Source organism: Homalodisca vitripennis, chromosome 7, assembly GCF_021130785.1.
Source record: "Homalodisca vitripennis isolate AUS2020 chromosome 7, UT_GWSS_2.1, whole genome shotgun sequence".
Classification (NCBI taxonomy): Eukaryota; Metazoa; Arthropoda; class Insecta; order Hemiptera; family Cicadellidae; genus Homalodisca; species Homalodisca vitripennis.
The window spans coordinates 125,835,312-125,857,895 of NC_060213.1; the positions used below are offsets into that span (position 1 = coordinate 125,835,312).

At 35.1% G+C, this 22,584-nt stretch overlaps 1 protein-coding gene across 1 annotated transcript; it reads left to right on the forward strand.

Moving 5' to 3' along the window:
• The first annotated feature begins 4,298 nt into the window (after positions 1 to 4,298).
• On the forward strand, positions 4,299 to 17,437 carry LOC124366268. The gene is made up of 3 exons (XM_046822674.1): positions 4,299 to 4,527; positions 13,758 to 13,850; positions 17,057 to 17,437. The coding sequence occupies exons 1-3, from the start codon at positions 4,324 to 4,326 to the stop codon at positions 17,135 to 17,137; spliced, it is 378 nt and encodes a 125-aa protein (XP_046678630.1). The 5' UTR covers positions 4,299 to 4,323; the 3' UTR covers positions 17,138 to 17,437.
• Positions 17,438 to 22,584: the final 5,147 nt, after the last annotated feature.

Sequence of the window (22,584 nt, forward strand, 5' to 3'; positions counted from 1 at the left end):
AACACTTTACGGTGACCATGGTGTGTCACTTCTATGGATGTCCAAGAGCAGCACATCGCTAACCGCAAATGTCTAGATATTGTGGAGCAAGGGTAGATTGATAGGTCTAGTCTACTGGGGAGGATGACTGTTGGAGTTGGTAGGGCTTCTTGAGTGTTAGATAATTTTGTTAGTCAGTCTCAACAAAAAAAAAAACTTTTTTCTCAATGAATAAAATTTTCCAAAAACTTTTAAAATTATATTTTTATACTCTAGAATTTTAAGATGAAGGATACCAAAAATTTAGAAAGGAGGTGGTTGTATCTTTTAAAACTGTTTGGTCATTTACAACAATGTTGGCTTTTAAATGTAAAAAAGCCTGAATTCCCTTTTTTTTAGTCTTACCCTGCCCACCTTCATGGCCAACTGGTTTGTGCAAGGGTTTTACCAAACAGAATGAGGAGTATCCTCCATAGTGCAAGGGTCTTACCAAACAGAATGAGGAGTATCCTCTATAGTGCAAGGGTCTTACCAAACAGAATGAGGAGTATCCTCCATTGTGCAAGGGTCTTACAAACAGAATGAGGAGTATCCTCCATAGTGCAAGGGTCTTACCAAACAGAATGAGGAGTATCCTCCATAGTGCAAGGGTCTTACCAAACAGAATGAGGAGTATCCTCCATGGTGCAAGGGTCTTACCAAACAGAATGAGGAGTATCCTCCATAGTGCAAGGGTCTTACCAAACAGAATGAGGAGTATCCTTCATAGTGCAAGGGTCTTACCAAACAGAATGAGGAGTATCCTCCATTGTGCAAGGGTCTTACCAAACAGAATGAGGAGTATCCTCCATAGTGCAAGGGTCTTACCAAACAGAATGAGGAGTATCCTCCATAGTGCAAGGGTCTTACCAAACAGAATGAGGAGTATCCTCCATGGTGCAAGGGTCTTACCAAACAGAATGAGGAGTATCCTCCATAGTGCAAGGGTCTTACCAAACAGAATGAGGAGTATCCTTCATAGTGCAAGGGTCTTACCAAACAGAATGAGGAGTATCCTCCATGGTGCAAGGGTCTTACCAAACAGAATGAGGAGTATCCTCCATAGTGCAAGGTCGATGGTACTGATAAATCTTACTAGAGTGTTAGACAGGATTTGAACCAGTACTGTCTCCAACTTAGATCAACAATCGCAAGGTAACAGACTCTCCAAATAATTCCTGATATCTCGAAAGGCTCCAATAACATAGGACACACAGGTGTCCATAACATATCTTAAGAAGTATGTGAGATAATATAAAATCTGTATAAGTGAATATGTTTAAAAACATAATTTTTAATTGATTGCAACCAAATCATATCTACGTAATAACCTCGTTAAATGCTGATAACAATATTAATTTTGTAAGGGTGGCGGAGTATCTAAATCGTTGAAAGTCCTACAAATCTAACTTTAGTAATTACGATATAATTCAAAACTCATACCATTATTTTTGAATAAATTAACCTTAACAAAAAATACACCCTCAGTTTGATATTTCAAGAAAACGTGCTAAACTTCCTTTCTACTGTACCGAAATGGATACTCGCATTTGACAGTTTAAAATTTGTGTTTGAAAGTACAAATGTATACATATTAAATAAACTAGGTTCACAGCTGATTTCAGTTCTGAACAAAGTATAATATAGTTTAATTAGATCAGCATTCCTTTCACGATTATGAAACGTGTAGGGCAGCGATCTATCGTGTAAAATAAACACACATGTAGTCCAGCAGAAGACCGCTTTGTTTTGCCAGTAACAGGGTTAGTGGCACATTCTCTGTGGGCTAACCTTTGAACTTCATGACCGCTTTATTCATGGCAAGGTTAACGTTATTTACTGTATTGACCACTAAGAGATGATTTCTTCGGTTTAACGTTTAACATAGGATGTATGTAATGTAATATACTTATTATTTATTATTGTGTGAAATATTGGGAACGGTTAAAGGGCCGAGGATTTAAACGTTACTCTTTGTATGTAACGCTTTTGGAATAAAAACTGCGCTTACTATTTTAAGATACACTTTGTAAAAAAAAATCAGCATATTGCAATTAATTGTCCTCGTGATAATTTGGAATTATCGACCATTTTTCACGAATTTTTCACTGCGATTGCATTTAAAATAAAAAATCACTCTCCAAACATTTAAAAACCTAGAAAAAGTAAAGTTTTGAAATATGAGTATATTTAAAATCTCAAAAGAATCAATTAATATTTAAATTGTAACAAAATATACGTACGTCTTCCAACTGAGCTTTAAGGACATTTTTATGTTTAATAAGCAAGTAGATGCAACTTTATACAGTTTTAATCCACTTACATCTATCTATTTATTTATTTCAACACCGTATCCAATTTGTAAGAACATAACAAACACGTTTAAGATTAGTAGTATAGATAACGGGCAGCAGTAAATATTTAACTAGCATATACATATCAAAGGCATATAATAATTTAAAAATATTAATAAAAACGCGCAACTCAGAGATGATCAATGTAGACAAATCATCCTACAGGTAACTATTAGTAACAGTATTAACAAGTGACTATTAGTAACTGGTTATATTCGTAACTTTTGAAATACTCATATTTATTCTATGTTAAATGTTGGCGTTATTTTGGTTTATATACGACGCCAAATATGTAATAGAATTCAAATAACAATAATAACTGTTTATTTAGCAAAAATGTTGTTTGTAGGATTTACGTACTTTTTGCAATATTTTGTTAAATTTGGTAAATAATAAGATCCTTGGCCTAGCCCGTTTGGGGTACGTTCATCAGAAAAATTAAGCCATATGTAAGAAATAGATATAAAACATAATTAGTAAATTACACAAAATAAGAACAAGAATGAGTATTTTATTGAAAAATAAAAATATTCAGACTAAAAGTGAGGTTAGGTATACTCGTATTTATGAGACAGTGAATTGCAATCAACAAATTAGGGCTTCCATTATGTTTAAGGAACAGTTTATCCTATTGTTAGTGAATATGCAATATTGTCAGTAAAGTAGGCTAGACCTTTATAAAATAAAATACATAGAAATCAACATTAACCAAGGATAGGTATAAGTAATATAATTCATATGATGTAATTTTTATACTAACGAATATATTCATTTGTATGAGAGTAGAGCTTAGCCTGGACCCAACACTTACAGAGGCTGCTGTGTACCTATGTTGTCATCGCTGCCGGCAATATTGAGTCAGCAATGTCCTTTAGTTAAAAGCCGCTGCAGCCTCTCACACTCATGTTGTGATGTTACAGTATGGGAGTAGAGCCTAAGATGGGCCCCCCACCACTGCCACAGCAGCTGCTGTGTATGCTGTCATTGCTGCTGACGGTGAGTGTGTCAGCACTGTCCTCCAGTAAAAAGCCGCTGCAGCCTCTCACACTCATGTTGTGATGTTACAGTATGGGAGTAGAGCCTAAGATGGGCCCCCCACCACTGCTGCAGCAACTGCTGTGTATGCTGTCATTGCTGCTGACGGTGAGTGTGTCAGCACTGTCCTCCAGTAAAAAGCCGCTGCAGCCTCTCACACTCATGTTGTGATGTTACAGTATGGGAGTAGAGCCTAAGATGGGCCCCCCACCACCGCTGCAGCAACTGCTGTGTATGCTGTCATTACTGCTGACGGTGAGTGTGTCAGCTCTGTCCTCCAGTAAAAAGCCGCTGCAGCCTCTCACACTCATGTTGTGATGTTACAGTATGGGAGTAGAGCCTAAGATGGGCCCCCCACCACCGCTGCAGCAACTGCTGTGTATGCTGTCATTGCTGCTGACGGTGAGTGTGTCAGCACTGTCCTCCAGTAAAAAAGCCGCTGCAGCCTCTCACACTCATGTTGTGATGTTACAGTATGGGAGTAGAGCCTAAGATGGGCCCCCCACCACCGCTGCAGCAACTGCTGTGTATGCTGTCATTGCTGCTGACGGTGAGTGTGTCAGCACTGTCCTCCAGTAAAAAGCCGCTGCAGCCTCTCACACTCATGTTGTGATGTTACAGTATGGGAGTAGAGCCTAAGATGGGCCCCCCACCACCGCTGCAGCAACTGCTGTGTATGCTGTCATTGCTGCTGACGGTGAGTGTGTCAGCTCTGTCCTCCAGCAAAAAGCCGCTGCAGCCTCTCACACTCATGTTGTGATGTTACAGTATGGGAGTAGAGCCTAAGATGGGCCCCCCACCACCGCTGCAGCAACTGCTGTGTATGCTGTCATTGCTGCTGACGGTGAGTGTGTCAGCATTGTCCTCCAGTAAAAAGCCGCTGCAGCCTCTCACACTCATGTTGTGATGTTACAGTATGGGAGTAGAGCCTAAGATGGGCCCCCCACCACCGCTGCAGCAACTGCTGTGTATGCTGTCATTGCTGCTGACGGTGAGTGTGTCAGCACTGTCCTCCAGTAACAAGCCTCTGCAGCCTCTCACACTCATGAAGAAATCAGCAGCAGCCATCTCTGCCGACTACCCAGACTACCAAATTGGCGTTAAATACGACGAATATCCGGTAAGAATCGACTATTTCTAGTAATTCATAAGACTGTTTTATTCCTTCAGAGTATTATAGGAGAGAATTTTCAATCTGACTAGTGTTAGTATTAAAAATCTGTGTTGAATTGTTTCCGATTTTTTAAGTAGAGAACAATTAAGGTATCACGAAGTGGAAGATCAAATAGCTGCTGGGAAGAAAAACCACTTTTCAATAGCGGTTAATAAGATAATGCCTACTACAGATCGTCTTCCAAAGTTCTTGGTAAGGCCTTGGTAGGCAAGTAGAAGTTCCGTTAACGACATGTTGGATCAGCAAACTAGGTATTTGACGACTACTATTCTACTAATACCATTTGATGACAATTCAGAATTTTAGTTGATGGCCAAAACCACATTTGAGTAGTTAACCCTACGAAAGAGCCTTAAAGAATTGCGGAGCCTTAAAGTTATATGAAGGCGCGTACCAACCAGACGGTGATTTACATCCTTTTGCGATCGTCTTACACCACTAAATTTGGCCAGTCAAGACTAATTTCAGATGCCTATGGGCATTTTACTCTGTAGTATATTTCTCCATACTTTTGACTCTTGATGGTAGTATGATCAACAGATTGAAAATGTGTATATATAAAGTACGTAGATGATATCAACCGTGATCGTTACATTTTGTATAACAGGTTTTTAAACGTAGAAACCTTACTTTATTCATTAACTATGACTTCGTGCTATTTTTTGTTTAAATCAGACTCTTATTTCGATTTTCGATTCGAGGCTATACACAGACACCCACTTACGTACTGACTAATATTTTCGAGAAACCCATATTTTGATTCGTGGCTTCCGAAACCAGTATTTTCCTGGTTCAACTTCCATTATACGAGGTACATCTCAGGTCATGTATTCGTACACTTCTTTAAAGCTGTGCAATATAACACCGATTATAGTTAAATTTTGTTTTAAAAAATATTCTCAAATTGATTAAGGGTACGTTTTAATTGATCAATTTGATTCTGATCGCCATCCCTCGTGGCGGGACTAACTCTCTTAAAACTTCCGGATCAAAACCAGAGTTCGGCCTATCTGTTGTTGCCAGGGCTTATAAAGAGGCGCACCCACCATTGTGATTTGATTTACGGCCCCCTTATTGCATTCTTCTACAGTTTATTATGCGGTAACCGATGTCCCCTTGCATGCAGTGTGCCTCATGGGAACGATATTCGCCGATTTTTATAGTTTATCGCCGCGTGCAGAATATAATGATTTCTCTCCTAGGTTTGGCAGGGATCTGACAGCTGCCAAATAAATACGAGGATTAAAAAATTTTGGTCATCGTTTAAACTTCTAAATAAAGTAGTTTTCAAATATAAATCGGCTTAAGGTAACAAATGCGTTAGCATCATAGTACAATGTATTTTGCACTTTTACTTTCTGACAAAAATGTAGCCAGGAAAAAATTTGGTGGGGGGGGGGTTTCAAAACGACTTTTTTCGTAGTGGACAAGTGTAGTCGATCGCTCATTCTCCATTTTGTCCCCTAAAAAGTTTTTGACGCGTTTCAATATTGAGAACGATCTTTCAGCAGTACATGTAAGTAATATTGTATTGTTTGTCATTAAACATTTGGGGGATGTCCGAATACCTTGGACCCCCTCCCTGGCTACGTCCTTGCTGCCTCTAATTGGTAGTATCCAGATTAGTAGAAACTCCCAAGGTCAACCTGGAATCAAGTCATATGATTGTATATAAACACAAGGTATTGATTACCTTGATGCTTTTATTGATATGAGCACTACTGCAGTACAGGGGATAGATGCTGTTCATACAAAAAACAACTGTTGTACAAAAATAACTACTATTAGTGCAGAAAACAACTGCTATTACTGCGCGAAACATTGCTATTGTTACAAGAACACAGACATTAGCAAAGATAGCTTCTATTAATGAAGAAACTAATGCTACAAATGCAGAAGCGGTTGCTATTTTAGAATGAGAGCTGCCGTTTATTCAGTTTTTGTATTATTGGCTATTCGCTGAGAACCTCAATGTGGTCGATGTCTTGTCACAGTAAATTTGCTCTAAATAAATTATTTATTATTCGATATGAACAATTTTTATTTCATTATATTTGTGATAATATCCTCTAGAAGCTGTTATTCTTGTACTTCTTGAGAAAAACTGCTAGTTTTTAAGATATTTAAAGTTTTAATGGCCGCCATTTTGACAATACAAAAGATAATTTCATGATAATGTTTTCGGTACTTTGCCTTGTTGTCATAAACATATGAGCCAAATTTGGTATAATTCAATTGATTAGTTTTTAAGATATTAATTTTTTATAAAACAACATACAGACAGACAGATGGGAAACGAAGCATCAGAGACCGGTGTTCATATGGTGAGATATATTTGTCTTGACATGAGCAATGACGTGGTATACGTTTGTCCATTGAGTTACGGGACACCCCGTATACAATCGTTTTCTAATTACCACATTTTTTTGTTAACTTTTACGATATTTTAATAGCTATTCTGCTCTTCAGGGCGGTGAAGAATTCAACAAATAAGAGATCATCGGTACAACCATTCTTGTGGTGTACAATTGTACATGCTGTAACTAACCCAACCTTGTTTTATATATATATATATATATATATATATATATATATATATATATATATATATATATATATATGGGGTTTGGTAAATTTACTTATACAATCAGCATAGCTTTTATAAAATTTCACTTTGAAGCATTCGTAATATGAAGCTATTGGAACCACATTGTATAGGGTGCGTCGAACCCCTCTATTGCGAGCACCATCTGTGCTGCGATGCTGTCTGTCTGTCTGTCTGTTGTCATTCTTTATTGTAACTGTCAAGTTCTGTTTACCTCCATTTCCAATATTTCTCGCGGAAGCGCCTCAGGCGTGGGCCCAGGAAGTATGTAGTGTATCTTTTAAGTTTCTTTCACACAGACTCGTACAACTCAATGTTATAAAACACTGGCAACGCTTTCGAACCACGTCAAATAAAACAAAAATGGTCTCACTCATACAAGGAAAATTAGTCGCACGATCCTCTCTTACTCGTCCTGCCTTGGGTACTTTTCCTAAAGTGGGAGTGCCGATGGCCGAGTGGTCTAAGACGTTGGACTTCGAATCTGAGTTAGAGATAGCGAAGGTTCGAATCCTGTCTGTGACCCTTACACTTTTTACAGTACCATCGACCTTGTACTGTATCGACTTTCCCCCTTATTCCGTTTGATAAGATCCTCGCACAGGCCAGTGGCCCATGAGGACGGGCAGAATGAGGCTTCTCCTTAAAAAAAAAAAAATAGAACATTTCACATAACTGTGTTCCGGTGAAGCTCAGAGTGAAAATTCCAAAAAGACAAAAGCGGCACTGGTAAAAATCGCGATAACTTGAGAACCGTTGATATAAAAGAGCCGCGGGGCGGCGTGCGTTTTTTTGTGAAAAGAATACGGCAGTAAAAATCACCAAGTTTCAACATTTAACTGCTGACAATTAGATATTTATCTAATAATAACTTTGAAATGTATCCAAAATTTAAGACCATTTTACATGAACAGGTTTTAAAAAAGATTAATCCATACAATGGTAATTTAAAAACTATACTTACGCAGTAAGTAGAATTTGTTTTGGTAACATAAAATCCTTATTATTAAGCTAGCAGTTACCCGCAGTTCTCCACGCATTAACTTTGAAACAATAAGGGCACCATAAACATATACGTTTTTAATGGCATTTCATACCTAAAAACATTTTTTTATTTCATCTATAACGTTGTTTTTTTTTTCAAACGCCAACAAGAGGGGATATAAGATGGCTCTAACAACGGCGATAATAAAGATTTTATGGCGGGGAAGAACCACATTAACTCGAGTGTTTATGTGCCAAGATTACTAAAATATATAGGGTGTCTCTGTCAAAATTTATGAAACATATGATTTAAAAAATGTTTTTTTAGGACCAAGGCAACATATTTTATAATGCAAACATGTATTTTTGGTACTGAAATGTTTGGAAATATATAACTTTAATGTTTAAAAAGTATAAATAAAATTAATAAATTATATCATTAAGTTATAATATGATTTTGTTCTAAAACAAGGGGAATTTCTAATACGAATTCAACACAAATGCTAAAGAAATCAAATATAAAAAGTAGTATTCTCCATAAAGAATCAAAACAAATATAAAATAATGTTTTCAGTTTACTTTAAAAGACGATTGATAAATGCTAAAAACTGCAATTTTACTGTGTACAACAAGGATATTATTTTAAATTAAAGAAATCATTGACTATTTGATTTTCATTAAATAAAAGGCAAATACAGTACTGTTAATATGTTATTGTGGGTTAATTAATTTATTACGGTTTCCTTATATAATATACAAATATTCCTTGTTGTTTCTGAGTTAAAAGATTACAAGTTAAAGTTTACACTATCACAATTTTCATTAAATTATTTAAATATTTTCGATTTTGAAATACGCACTACCAATCCCACCCCTGCATATAACTTTCTATAGAAAGTTATTTACCTACATTATGAAGGAAACATGATTTTTCCAGACATTTGCCGGTAAAAATCAGTAATAAAGTTAATAAGGTTTTCTGAGTTTTTGTATCACCGAAAGATGGAAAATGCCCGGAAAATGCAGTTCCTTCACAATCCTATATCGTCAAAAACGAACTTCAATGACCTATAAATTATTTTAAATACCACCATTTTCAATTTAACACAAACGAAAATTTAGATATTTACTCTAATGACATGCAGTAATAGCTAGACAGTTGTTTTACAGTGATTTAACAACATTATTCTTAAAGATTATGTACGTTTTTGTGTTTGTTAATATCACAATTTTAAAACTATTAAGTTTGTTTTTTCACACACATTGACACTTACTAATTAGATTAAAATTACAATTAAATTAACGAGCTACATATATATATAATATATATATATATATATATATATATATATATATATATATATGCTCCCGGCGGAGCAAGTACTTTTTGTGATTCAGCAGTTTATTGAAATTATGGATATATATATATATATATATATATATATATATATATATATATATTGTACTAAGAATTTACCCTTATTCTCCTAACTTTCGTATTATTATTAGATGTACTTTTTATTTAATTTTGTACCGTAAGATTAAGTACTGTTTAACTATTGTAATAATATAAATTTAATAATCAGAATATACGAGTTTATGAGCATAAGAAGTTGGAACTTAACTCCAAAATTGAACTTGATCGAGCCTTTTAAGCGTAACGTGTTTTCATTTTGAGGTTATTAATTGTAACTAAGTAATGTTTTAGTGATACGTGTCTACAAATGTAAATTTTATCATACGTTCATTTCAGAATTATACTATTAGTAAGCACACTACTAACCATATACGTCAACAACTCCAGTAATTTCAATTGAGAAATTCAAATGCTTATTTTTTCATATTAAAATTGGATATTACCTATAAAAGACACAATTTTCTCATGCTATTATTCAACTATGGTGTAAACTTGTTTTTATTTTTAAAGGTATAGATTAGGAATTAAAAATGCTTATTCATTTAAATTATATCCGTTGTATACTAATGGGCTTGTTAATTTTTGGCATTCTTTAAAGTCATTAAATTTTATTTTTTCAAATGGAATATGGTGCACGAGAGAATAAAGGCTGTTTTTGTAGTAGAATGTGTGTAATTGAACAGAAAATAAAGATATGAATATTTGTGCTTTCCACTCCCAAACGTAGGCTCTCAAATGTAAAAATAGTTTGTACAAGACAAGAACAGATTTAATTCGTCAATGCCTGGTAGCATCACGATAATATCCAATCTTGAGAACTGATGAGGGGGTGACTAAGATTGTGGTCCAGCCATCTTCATATCAATGATAAAAGGAAGCCAGAGTATGGGAGTGTAATAGTCGGTCGTGAAGCTTTGTTGCTTCCGGTGGTCTTTTCCCGCTCAGACCTTCAGCTTCGGGTTAGGACTTAATTATACGGAGAGATCCTTTGTGCTGCTGTGCTTCAGACCCTTCTTACAATGAAATTGTCAGTGATTGCTACAATTGGTACTCATCTAAGTTTTTAAGTTCCTTCCGTTTTCAATTTTCTGGTCCTAATATGAAATCATTACCCTTGCAATAGGATAACTTTTCTATTCAATTTGTACCCCTTTTTGAGTGTTTCATATTATTAAGTTTTACCAGAAAGGATAATTTAAACATCATATATAGACTACGTAACTGTTGAGTTTAGCTCCAGTTCATCTTCCTCTTAGCAGCGTTTGGAATATGACGCTGTCATAGATTATACACTTGAATTTGGAGGCATGGTTGTCTAAAGGGATCCAAAATAAGTCGGCGACGAAGAGGCTCAACATCGTTTCGACATCAAAGAAACCTAGACTACAAAATATAGTGTAATGTAACTGATGTCCACTCTTGGATGTCCATGGATGCCAATGTTGAATGGCCTTAAGTGAGATGATCAGTGATGAACCTTTTGGACTGAGTTCAAGTCAGTGATAATAAGAAAAGATAATCCCAATCTAGACGACTCACTGTGGTTGGTTACAAGAACCAGTCGACAGAATTCGCCAGTGATGTCTCGCCAATGGTAGTTCCTAGGTCTGGCCACTGGATGGCGCTCTACCTTTAGTAAAGCTATGACCTTTAGTAGAACATCGTTTGGAAAATGCTAGTTAACACAATATATTGATTTATTTGGCGACAATGTATTGTGCACAGACAATATACTCATATTTTGAAAATGATCAGTACCAAGTTGTTTTAATTAATGCTAATTATCGTCCTTGTGTATTTTAAAGCTACGAACAGATTACAGTCAGATAGGTAATTCCAAGCTATGACGTCTCTTAAATACTCATCAATCGAGTAATAAATTGCTTGTTCTGCTTGAAATCCTATCAAATCTCTGGTTGAATAAAATCTATACTCTTACTAACTCTTCTTGTCTTTGTTAACGGCCACTATAATTCTGTCCCAAGGCGTTTTCTTACCCCATCGATTTCTTGAGCAATTCGAAGCTTTTAGAACCTCTCCAATATGAATATTGGCAGTAACGTTGACGGCCTGTCTTTGCCTATCTCCGCGTTTCTGCTCTTTAAAGTGTTGCCAATTTTTACTAGTTCACCTTGACTTGATGGAAAATTACTTTCAAACGATCACAAAAGACTTCTGTAACACAGATTTGTTTATTTTTATACTTGTCAGTTGTTATCAATATGTGTTTCACGTGCTTAAAAAGTCTTAAACCCATCTTTTTTTTAAATAATTCCTCTTTTAAAACGATCTGAAAAGTAGCACGTAATTTTTGAAACGTTTACAAGTATGTTTGGCCAATTTCAGATTGGGTTCATGACATTTTTTTAGTTTACAAAAGCGATCACTCATCTACTGTCTTACGGGAAGAATGAGCATAAATCTAACACATTCTTGTTATCAATGGATGCTTTACAACACAAGATCTGCTTTACAAGTATTATTACGTACGTATGACTTTTTTAAGTTCATTAACCAAACTTAGTTAATGGAAGTTTTAAAACGACGTCTCTTCCATTACTGTAAGGCCGTAATTATTTCTCAGTTGTTCAGCATCGTAGGAAAACCTGGCGTTTTTTCTTCAATTATCGATCATATACGGATTTTATGCTTGCGCCTCTAGATATATCGTAAAATGTCAACGTGGCGGCCATACAACTTTTGGATTACTGGAGTTGAGGGGGTCCAATCCAGCAATAAACCGCGCCGCGGTCTCAGGCGGAAACGATGCACTCGTAAATCTCCAGGGATAATGTGGAATAGTATCCGACAAGTTAATTAGTTTCTCTTTATAATGTTTCCCCAAGCTCAGTTAATCACGTAGCACTACAGCTATAACATGAAACTGAAATATTCTATCAACACAAGGCAGTATCCAGGTATTCTGGCATCATCACTGGATATGCTTGGGTGTCAACAAAAACTGAAAGATCTTACAAATAATTTAAATTAATTTTTCAAGGAGTAGACTCTAGTCTCTTCTCCAGGTATACGAAAAATTGAAAATGGTTAAGCACAGACAAAAATTAAATATTAATATTTGCCGCTGTATCTTGGAAAAAGAAAATGTTGTACGTCTTAAATCCAAGAGCTAACTACATATTTCACACGCACCAGGGAAGGTAGAAGACTGGGGAGAATGCACACAAGCGTATTCTCTGTACAGAACAAAGCACTGCACCACACGAGGTCTGGTCGTGAGGTTAATAACTAGTCTCAGTCAACAGAATGCGCTAGTGATGCGTGACGTCACACCTACTGTAGTTTTCTACTCTGACCGCGTAGTGGCGCTGTGAACAGTATACCATTGAGATTTTTGTTTCCTAAATTTTATATGGGTTTTTTCTAATGTTTTTAGACTCATACTTTACACCATATTTCGGTTTCTAATTAATAACAAGTATGTTTAATATTATGCCTCAGCTACATCATGGAAGCGATGAAAAGCACATGTTAACGAGAGAGGTCAACGTAGGCGATGGCATTGAGCAGTAGAGAAAGACAGGTGGGGGTGGCGTGAAGCTGAGTGGTGGAGAGATCAGCTGATAGCGTAAATGACATGGGAACTCTCAGCTGACGTGTAACAACCTTCGGGCAGTTGACAATAAAACACTTCGCCTTCCTTCATTATACAGTATACGCTTCACAGTAGATTTCTATTCTTTTCGTCTTTTTAAAAAAAACCCAACGACGTTTGTAAAATCGTGTAGAATTATTCTTTTTCAATTGTCAATTAAGACATTTTACAATGCCTTGTGCTCTTCAAAAAGATGCTGATGAAGATGCTCTTGGTGATATTTAACATAGATTTCACGATAGAATTAGCTGCGCAATGAGTTATTATGTTTCCATTTTTTGCGCAGGTCGTGGTGCCAAAAAGAGCTGCTCGGTCGCTCTGCAGAAGGCTGTGAATGAGGAAGCTCTTAGTGAAATTTGACATCAATTTGCAGAGAAATTAGCTGTGAAAGGTGTTCTTATGATTCCTTTTTTTGCACAGGTCGTGGTGCCAGAAAAAGCTGCTCGGTCGCTTTGCAGAAAAGGCTGTGGATGAGGATACTTTTAGTGAGATTTTACATAAATTAGCAGAGAAATTAGCTGTGAAATGAGTTCTTAGATCCCCTTTTTATGCAGGTCGTGGTGCCGAAAAGAGCTGCTGTGCTGCTGGATAGAATCATGGTAGCTCTGCAGAAGGCTGTGGATGAGGACACTCTTGGACCCCGAAAGGTAATGTTGCAGAATAATCTCCTTTATGTCATTGGAATTTAAACTCTTTACCACCGGTCGAAAGACTTCAAAAATGTTTTGTGTTTTAGTGCAGTGATTTCAGTGGAATATGAAAATAACTACACAGACCAAATTAGAACCCCGTTAATTACATAGCCATAATACAGTATTATTAAAGTTCATGTCACCATAAAATGTGGTTTTAAAATATTTTAGCCGTTTTCAGAGAGATATAGTTTATTTTTTAAGGTAGCCTATTTATTGTTGAAAAGGTAGAGCACGCTTCCACGACTTTACCTTTGAAATATTTTGGCTTATCGTAGAGAATGTAATGCATCTTCAACATGAAAATTAATTTACCGCAGTCCAAAGGATACCCGTGATTATATAATCATTCAACATTAATTAAGCCGTTTTCCCCAAAATTTATAAACAAATTTGAAAACTGATGTATATTTGGACCATTACACGAAGTAAAACTTTAATCTTACTCATCCAAAACACAATAATAAGCCTTGGTAAAAAATATATATGGTAAAAAATTAAGGCTTATCTATGTGTGTGTATACGATATATATATATATATATATATATATATATATATATATATATATATATATATATATAAAAGTGAATTTTACCATGATTCCACATTTATGATCGAACACGACTAAAATCCAAATGATTATTGGCCCTTCTTGCCTGATATATTCAAATATTAAATATTAAAATACCAACCGTTATGGTATTAACATTTATGTTTCGTTGAAACGTAATGGCCTTTATTACGTACGAATAGATGCCTTTGGGTTCCGTTCCTTGTTCTTATTATAGTACCAATTGGGTATTGTACATTGCAGGTTCGAACAAAAATAAAACACAACATTTATTTTACGAAAAATTAATACAGGTAGATATACCAATAACACAGGACACCCCTACTTTTCCACAAGATTAATTTAGATTGGACTTCACATTTTCTGTCCAAGACGCAGATGAAAGGACTCGACTTTAGAAGTCAAATTTTAAGGAAGGGACAGAGAGGAATTTGTTTAGTGGGTGCCAAAAGGGCTCGCACTCAACTCAAGGACTCTCTTGGTCCTTAGCAGGCGTCTTTTGATGGCGGTCATTTGTTTAAGGGTCGCTTTCAAAATAGTTCACACTGCGTAGTCGTGAGAAACCCTGCTAATTGAATAAAGAACTGCGGTGGCCGGAACAGTTTTTGAATGGTTAACAGCAACAAGACTGTTAAATCCGTAAATGTCGATCAAATTTATTTGCAGTGGAACCAAAATTCATTTTTCAAACTATTTTACTAAAAAAAAGAGAAAATTTTTATGTTCGAGTTTGAACATTAAAAAGCAGTTTTTGTTATTTAAAGCAATAAAATCAGTCTGGTCTATTTTGAAATTGCGTTTCCATCAAAACTTTCCTTGGTTTAGTGCAGTTGGAAAATTAAAACCTCAAAGCAGATTGAAACCATTACAATACTGAACAAATAAACAAGTTTCATGTGTCAACATAAGGCGAGGCCCAATTCTGTTCTAGGTTCAGCTCATTGTGTAAGAAGACGATCATGTACGTTGTACTTTGAGTGTAAACAGAAGAATGGGCTAGATTAAGGAACTTAAGACAAGTAAACTAGACATGATGTTCGCTTAGTGATACAAACTAATAGTACCATTAAAAGGCCCGTGTTTTGTACTATACGATACTTAAATGCTTTTTATTATAGTACAAACTTAATTCTTTAATGTATGGATAATTAGGCATTGCCAACTTTACCACTCCGTTACTGCCATAGTAAGAATATCAGAACTTTAGCTTACCAGTAAATGCTGACAAAATACCTCACCCTTCTTGAAATTAAGCATAAGTACTACAGAAACCTTGTTCACTTGGAAATGTTCTTTTTGAACAAGAAGAAGGGCAGAAATATACATTTTCAAAGTCAATGCATGCTCGTTTCCATGTGCTTATGTTCAGTTGTAAATAAGTTCAAACAACAGAAAAATTTTGAACTTCAAAACGCCAGTGTACATCAAACGAGAAAGCGTGTTTGTGCAATTTATGATGTTTATTATGTATTACTAGCGGGCCCGGCGCGCTTTGCTGCGCATTTCAATAATTTTTTGCAAAAGTTGCCCGCGGCTTCGCACGCAATTTCCCGTTGAAAACAGTACACTATATTCACTTATTCTTTTTCTATCACATTCTAAACATTGCTGAGATAATTGATAGTCGTTCCATCGTGAGCCTCTTGGGCGTATTATGAAGGTATGTACCATATTCCTGCCTCTATCTAGCTGTTACCCACGGCTTCGCACGCAAATCTTAAGAACCGAAGTCCTTATATTACTTAGTAAATTTTTTTTTTTTACTATAATAAATTTTAGATTAAATTAGTTATATCTCCGATGCCACGATTGAGCTTGCTTTGTTGTCTCGATCGAGAGAATATGTACACACGGAGTTTTGAGAACTATACTTCTGTCAAAAAAAACAACTAAGGTTGATTTTATAACATTCTTTATATTTGTAGCCAACGTAAGATAGTAATTATGATATCTGCATTACTCTTCTGATCAAGCATGAGCATGGTTTATATTAAATAAATATTGCAGTTAAAGGTGAATTTTTACGTCAAATTTGAATTGTATTATCTGGATAGTAAAGTCTATCTTTAACAGTGATTGCAAAAACAGTTTAAACAAAATTTGTCGTTTCTCTTAAGCTTACTCTATGCTTTAAAACTATAAGTGTAATATATGTTTACAAAGAACAGCTGATTAAAAATTTGAAAAGACGTTAACATATGTTTGCTGCAATGCATTTCTTATGGGTATTTCTGTAACCAGTGGGGCGGAATCCTGAATCGGGAAAGGGATGGGCATAGCTTATAAACCTTCTCCATGGAAAAATACATATACGTACAAATTTTCATCATGATCGGTCCAATAGTTCACGATTCCATAAAGGACAAACATACAAACATTCATTTTTTATATATATAGATGGACCTAGAAAGGAGAGGGCGTAAGGAAGGAGGACGTGTATTCTGGAGATATTACATTCTAAATTTTATCTAACACGTTTATCGTATATTCCAGATGGACCTAGAAAGGAGAGGGCGTAAGGAAGGAGGACGTGTATACTGGAGATGTTACATTCTAAATTTTATCTAACACGTTTATCGTATATTCCAGATGGACCTAGAAAGGAGAGGACGTAAGGAAGGAGGACGTGTATACTGGAGATGTTACTTCAACGCCGTCACCTGCTTCTAGACCTGCTCCGGACATTTCTGTGTTCCTACATTCTAAATTGTATCTTCTACGTTTATTTTGGCAGCTTTTTATTGCATAATCGAGAAAACTATCTAAGTAATCAAAGTTGTAGAGGTCATCATTAATTGTCTATTGTATAGCATGTGTTTGTAAAACTGATTTAATATAGTTGTATGTTTGACTAGGTAATGTCGATAATTTATTTGTGTAAGAACATTTTAGGAACTGGTATGTATCGTAATTCATTTTGTGATCTGTATTGTTTTCTTCCTTCAATAAAATGTTGATTAAACACAAGGATTTGCTTGTTTTGATCTACACCATGTATTGTATTATGTATTATAATATTCATCGCTATTTTTTTACGCCGTGTATTCTTTAAAAAATAGTTCATAATAATTAATATAATAGTACTTGACGAACTTGACACGTTAACAATGCAATAAAACATAAGAATTTCAGTTATTTTGTATTAAGTAAACTACGTTACAAGATAGGCTCACTGACTTAAGACACACTAATGTTAGTATATAGGATCAGTCAACAGAGTTCGCTAGTGATGCGCTGTCCCTCCAATGGTAGTTCCCAACTTTGGCCGCCGGATAGCGCTATAACCGATCATGTCACAGTTATTAATTAAGTACTTTTAATAATCTATACAGTTTTGAGTTTTCAAGTCTACCAACGGTTTTTTGCCTCGTACATATACACAGTTTATACACAGAAACACACTTAAATATTTTATAACATAATCGTGTGAAATATTCATCTAATGCTTCTATTTTACCATTGTACTAGGAAAATTGCTGGTAGGTTTCATTTGATAGCTGGAATACTTAGGGCTATGCTGACACAGTTGGAGAAGGTTCTGGTGTTTGCTCTGTACCATCAATGTTTGGTTTTTTAACAACACTTCTCAAAATATAGATTTTGTATGTCCCTGATTTCCTTTTGTTTTCATGATAAAGTAATAATAAATTTATTGACAAATTTAAATAATAATAATCATTTAAATAATTATTATTATTTAAAAAAGTAACTGAAAATTGAGGGGGGAGTCCGGACCCCTTGGACCCCCTCGCTGGCTACGCCCCTGTCACACAAAAATACAAAGAACTACTCAAATTCACCCCCACAATCAAAATTCACAGAAACCACCTCCGAAAGTGGATCACGAATACTGCACTAGGACCTATCAATGGCAATACAGTTATTTAAGTTGAACTTCTATATTTATTGTTGTTCTACGATAACCGTTCGGTATTATAAACGGCATATTTTTTATATAAAAAGAATAATAGAAAATTGTAAGGACACAAAACTTCCAACCACTTACGAGTTAATCAATACAACAGGAAATTACGGGGACTGGTCTTACAAACAGGCGCTAAAATTATTTCCGTTCGTAAGAATTCTGAAAAACAACGTGGATTGCTTAACATTTCTACTTCAACATTCAATTCCATTTAATGATTAAACATGTGGTTCAAGCATGTTGTGTCATTAACAGTTTAATGACATTTATAAATATATGAACTACAAATTATACAGTATTGAATGCTCATATGTAATTTTTTACATGATTTCAGTAACAAGTAGGCTAATTTCAAAATGACGCTCTATTGTCAACTTATTGCTGAACATAACATAATTTATTTATAAGTTTTTCGACAAGAGTTCAATTATTTTAACCTACGTACTATTAAATGTGAACAACCCTACTGCAGAAATGTATGTTTAAATGTCATTTAGGCATAAAGACGGAAAGTCGCATAAGCAGGAGCATGTAAATTTTTAGTGCACCAAACTTCTTGAGGACAATTCCTGACCTTCATACAGATCATATATAATCAAAAGTATGTGGATAATGTCATAATTGTATAAATTATACTATAGGTAAACCATTTACAAAAAGACACTGGGCGGTTTTAGTTCACGCAGGATTGGGTAAATACTAAATACCCGTCCGCCGCTGTGATGCTGCCCTCTCCCAGTATCTCCACCACTGCTTGGCACTCGCCCGCTCGCTCTATCCCCTGACCTGGCCACTGCTACTTACCGGCTAGTGATGGGATAACCGAAAGGTTTTTATAACGACTAACCAGTCAGTTATTTATGTCGTTAATCGTTTATTTTAGTCGAATGAATAACCGATTACTTTTTTGATTTAATCCAGATTGGTTAGTTCATTTAATTGTCTAGATTTCATCTTAATCAGATGAATTAGTTGAATCGCCATACTCAATCTATTTAGTGATATTACAAGTTTATTTTCACATTACCATTACACTTAAAAAATAGACTACCGGTCTGTCTAACTTACTTTTCATATAATAAATTTTTCAGTATCATATTTAAACAAAATCTTATCAATCACGAACCATCTTGATCATAACACCTACATAATCTTGTAAGATAGTCATGCATTTGATGTTTGACATGGAAGATCAAAATCAAAATTTAAACTGGTCATCAGTTATTGTTGACATTTATTTCTAGAATCGTATTATTAATTCTGTTTATTCATTTCAGGTATATAACATTGAAATGTAATACTATTTTTTAATATCTAAGAGACTACAATATATTTACCGTTTAAATAACAATATTATAATTTATTTTAATTACGAATGGCCAAAGTTAACAGAAAGGTAATTGTTAAAGTACGGGGCTGGCTTAACTAAAATAACTTATTAAAATAAACGACTAATTAAAGGGTACAAACGAAGTCTGCACAATCAGTTAACTTATAGAAAAATCAGTCTGTAGAAAATTTAGTCTTAAGACTAATTAAAAATAACCGATCAGAATCCGGATATAAACCACGGATTTGTAAAACACTATTCAGCTGCTAATATTTCAACAACAGCAGACAGTAGAAGATCAGTTAACTTATAGAAAATTTAGACGGTAGGAAAATTAGTCTTAAGACTAATTTAACTGGTTACAGCAAAAATAACACTGACTAATCGGTTAAATTTAAATAACCGAACTAACCAGTTATTTTCATTCAGTTATTCCCACCACTATTAGCGACTAACCTCACACGTCAACTCAGCTCCCTGGATACGTCTATTGCACATTAGTCTGTTCAATTAATATTTTACGCTTGTATATGACTACACAGAAAAATACAATATCCTTATAGAATAGGTAAATAGCTGCAGTGTAAACAAAATGGCGCGAGCGAGACACGACCACACAGCTGATCAAACAGAGATGAGGAGATGCTTGTCCCACTCTCCACCACTGGAGGGGGCCCTCTCCTGTACGCGACTGCTCAGATATTTGTTTCTGCGCAGGTTTCTTTGCAAGCGGTTTATCTATAGCAGTTACCCTTGGCTTCGCACGCTATTTATTTTTTTAGAACAGGCACAGCATTTGGAAATCATTTTTAAGTGAGGTTCTAAACACTCCTGAGATAAGAGATAATCAATGAACGATATTCCAACCTCTTGATCAATTCAGATTTAAGTTTAAAGAACGGTATTTTGGTCCGGAGAAAGAAACAGGTTTTATAAATACCTGTGAAATAACTCCGTTCCACGACATATGTTTAAAAAGCTCCAACGATTTCAGTAACTATTTAACTATTTAAGACCATTATAGAGGAATTCTGAAATCTATAGTGCATTTAAGATGTAATAAATGATGAGCTCTGTGTAGGCTAATACTGAAACAGAAGTTGGCATATTTTAGGTATATATTATTACAGTTTTCATGATCAAGAGCTTCAGATGTTAAGCGAATTTACTAATGACTCGCGACTCGGCTTTGGGTGTGTGAGCACTTATGGTTTTAAAGAATTATTGGCCCATTATATATATATATATATATATATATATATATATATATACATAAATGATCACAGGTAATCACACAAGTATTAACGTGTAACGTTTCTATAATTTTTGCATGTTTGAACTCTTTTAACAACTATTTCAGTCAAACAAGTCAGAAAATTGTCTTGAATATAATTATAGAAATTTCTCCATTATGAATTGTCACTTTTCTTTTAGGAGTTTCTCTACAAAAAGAATCCATATGTCGACATCTGACTTTAACATCTGTAAGAATATGTTCCTTACCTTAATCTGTTTCGAATAGACCTTACACCATACAAATAGTCAGTCATTTAAAGCGATTCTATTGATTTAACTATTTTAATATTTAACGAGTGGTAGTGTTTATATATTATAAAGTAATGTAGCAACTGTTCAGATTTATCTAAAAAGGAATGAATTTAAAGCGCAATTATTTTTGTTTCCCTTTGTTATAATAAGTTTATAAGTTAACTTATTTACAGATATGTCAATCAATAATTTACCACTTATTATTGAAGCTTTGGTAAACTGTAAAATAAATTACCTTCATTGTCTACTAGACACAGGAAAAGAAAACATTGATGCAGTTGATAACTATATGCGCCGCCCTCTACACTGGGGTGTGTGCGGAAATTTTGTACAAGGTGTGGCTTAGCTATTGGATAGAGGTGTCCAAATTAATGTGCGTGATTGGAGTCAGCACTTGAGCTGCTCTCTATTAAAAGTAAAATTATGATCAGTGCTCTTCTAGAAAAAGGAGCGGCTATAAATTGTGGGGATAAGTGTAGGATAAGGTCTCTTCTTAAGTGCAAGGGCTTCACGGCCCTACTCATAGCTGCCAAGACATCTCAGAGGTCTGTTGTCAGATCGTTGTTATTGTACAGTGCCGAGGTGGATACCCAGGATCACAGTGGCAGCACAACGTTACATCTGATTCTCCAAGGACTGGACGACAGTCAGAACGATCTTGTGGAGGGTTTACTTGACTGGGGGCATCGCTGATTATCAGAAATGATGATGGAGATACACATTAGACCATAGCGGCCAAGTCGGTTCCTATCGATGGTTTCATTAAACACCTTATTAAATTTCAGTGTGTTGGTTTAAACCTCACCTATGAGACAAGTTACATGTGCTCCACCTACTGTATAGAGGGATACAAAACATTCTGTTCTGAAGGATTGGCAAAGTTGAAAATAACCAGATTTTCCTATCAATCTGTACTTGATATGTTTTCCAAATATGAAGACCTTACAATTTGAAAACAGTAAAATGTGTGATGTTATACGCACTATATTTTTAAAAGCAATGTTTAGACATGCTGATAAACGCGCTCGTTTGATGAATACTGCTCTGGGTGTTTTAATTAATTTGATTGATACACACTTGCCCCATGAGGTTTCAAGAAAATTATCTCCTACATATTTAATGATGACATTGTAATCATAATAACTGCTAGTAAAAGACTTTAACTAACAAAAGATTATTTGTGAATATTTCAGAGGTGTATCTAGCAACAAAAGTAAGATAAATTGACGTAATTTGCGAGAATTTTATTTTAATTTGTTTCGACTCGTATAGTAATGTTAAAAGCACAATTACCGGTCAAAAACCTACTTATTA

Coding starts and splice junctions, on each gene's coding strand:
- LOC124366268 (XM_046822674.1), top strand. CDS start 4,324: ATGGGAGTAGAGCCTAAGATGGGCCCCCCACCACCGCTGCAGCAACTG. Junction 4,528..13,757: donor TTAAATACGACGAATATCCG/GTAAGAATCGAC, acceptor CTTTTTATGCAG/GTCGTGGTGCCGAAAAGAGC. Junction 13,851..17,056: donor ACACTCTTGGACCCCGAAAG/GTAATGTTGCAG, acceptor CGTATATTCCAG/ATGGACCTAGAAAGGAGAGG.